The 2,248-nt window shown below is 34.9% G+C and overlaps 1 protein-coding gene across 1 annotated transcript; it reads left to right on the top strand.

Annotated features, from left to right (window-relative positions):
* The first annotated feature begins 1,312 nt into the window (after nt 1–1,312).
* Nucleotides 1,313–2,248, top strand: LOC122126963 (olfactory receptor 4K1). The gene has a single exon (XM_042701507.1). It carries the CDS (start codon nt 1,313–1,315, stop codon nt 2,246–2,248), a length of 936 nt encoding a protein of 311 aa, XP_042557441.1.

Genomic DNA, 2,248 nt, shown 5'->3' with positions numbered 1-2,248 from the left:
CACCCAAGTGCTGAATTCAAGCCTCCCAAAAGTTAAGTATTTATTAATATAATATATCTTGTGTGCACTGCTGGCTACACAAAGCGGAAGTCACATTGTTTCCTCAGTTACTTCAAGAAGATGGTGTGAGTTTTTGTTATCAACTGACGAGCAGAGTGCAGAAGGAAAAAAAACCGCTAATAATAGCTAAAATGTTGAAGAGGAATTTACACATTGCTTAGCTTTTTTCTTCTGAAAATCTACTATGTGTCTGAAGTGTCCCACTTATAGTTACATATTTCCAAAAAGAATATTATGAAAAACCTTATATATTTGGGCAAATTCAAGTTTGGCTGGTCGATACAGAAAAAGCTGAAAGAGTAGAGCGTTAGCCTTGAGCTAAAGAGCTGAGGGACAGCGCTCAGGCCCAGAGTTCAAGCCTCACAACCGACAAAAAGAAAGAGAAAAAGCTGAAAGAATGAGAAGAGACTAGAACACATAAAAGTGACTTGCATCATTTATAATAGACAGGTGTTTATGCAACAGATGAATCTCCTTAACTATTATGAGAAGGATTTAAGTTTGTATTTTTCATTTTCAGAGTGTCATCATTAAGTCTTCACTTATGTATGACAATGTGCTCCTATTAAGTTGTTTAAAACATTGTCAAGCATTTTATGATTCTTGATTTTCTAGTAAACTTATCTTGTTTATTTTTTCTGGCCTTTAAGACTAATTGCATCCACAGTTTGCTCCCAATTAACAATTCTCAATTTACTTGTGTGCCTTTCCTCCAGCCAGACCATAGAAATCATTGGTCCTGAAAAGTCTTCCATGTTTCTGCTTTTTTATTTATGTTTCTCTTATTATTCCTACCTGAGATTACTTTTCTCTCATATCTTCTAATGATAGTTTATTTTACATTTATAAAAATTAAAATGAAAATAGTTTTTACTCGAAGAAAACTAGGTCTATCATTATAGCATGTTTCATTGATCAATTTTATAGTACTAATGTATTACTAATTTATACTTGATTTCTGATTTCATATTTTGCTTTTAAATTTGAATAACTTTTCCTAGGTGTGATGGAATTATGTTTCTCACTATTTCAACTTTCCTCAGAGGAGTCATGGGTATAAAATAGTACTAAACTAATACACACACATACACACATATGCATATATAGCTATCATAGAATTCATTTAATTAAACTGATTCAGTTGAATGTTTACCATATTTCTTTTGTATTTGTATTAACTAGGTATATTATAATGTTAATTGTGATGGTGATGTTTTCCTGATTTTATTTTTCTTAGGTAATGCAGTTGGACATGGCTCACACGAATCAATCAAATGTGTCTGAGTTTGTGCTTCTGGGACTGTCCAATTCTTGGGGACTTCAGCTGTTACTTTTTGTCATCTTCTCTATGGTTTATGCGATGTCAGTCCTAGGCAATGTAATGATCATTGTCATCATTTACTCTGACTCCCATTTGAACTCACCTATGTATTTCCTGATCAGTAACCTTTCTTTCGTTGATATCTGCCAATCTAACTTTGCTACTCCTAAGATGCTTGTGGACTTTTTTGCTGAACACAAGACCATCTCATTTGAGGGTTGCATGGCCCAGATATTCCTACTTCATAGTTTTGTTGGGAGTGAGATGATGTTGCTGGTAGCTATGGGATATGACAGATTTATAGCAATTTGTAAGCCACTACATTACAGTAGAATTATGAACCAGAGGCTATGTGTGATATTTGTGTCTGTTTCATGGGCTGTTGGTATTCTTCATTCTGTGAGTCACTTGGTTTTTACAGTGAATCTGCCATTCTGTGGTCCCAATGAGGTAGATAGCTTCTATTGTGACCTCCCTCTGGTGATAAAGCTGGCTTGCATGGATACATACAGAGTGGAAATTATGACTCTGACTAATAGTGGATTGATATCTCTGAGTTGTTTTCTGGCTTTAATTATTTCCTATGTCATCATTTTAATAACTGTCCTGAACAGGTCCTCCAGTGGGTCATCCAAAGCCCTTTCTACATTAACTGCCCATATTACAGTGGTGATTCTCTTCTTTGGGCCTTGCATTTATTTCTATATATGGCCTTTTAGTAGACTTTCTGTAGATAAATTCATTTCTGTCTTCTACACTATTTGTACACCTGTACTGAATCCCATCATCTACTCCCTAAGGAATGAAGATGTCAAATCAGCCATGAGGAAGTTGAGAAGCAGTCATGTCAACTCTTGTAAAAACTAA

The sequence above is a fragment of the Dipodomys spectabilis genome, unplaced genomic scaffold (assembly GCF_019054845.1).
Source record: "Dipodomys spectabilis isolate Male_0828 unplaced genomic scaffold, ASM1905484v1 ptg000294l, whole genome shotgun sequence".
In the NCBI taxonomy this organism is placed as follows: Eukaryota; Metazoa; Chordata; class Mammalia; order Rodentia; family Heteromyidae; genus Dipodomys; species Dipodomys spectabilis.
This window is presented reverse-complemented; position numbering and strand designations above follow the sequence as displayed.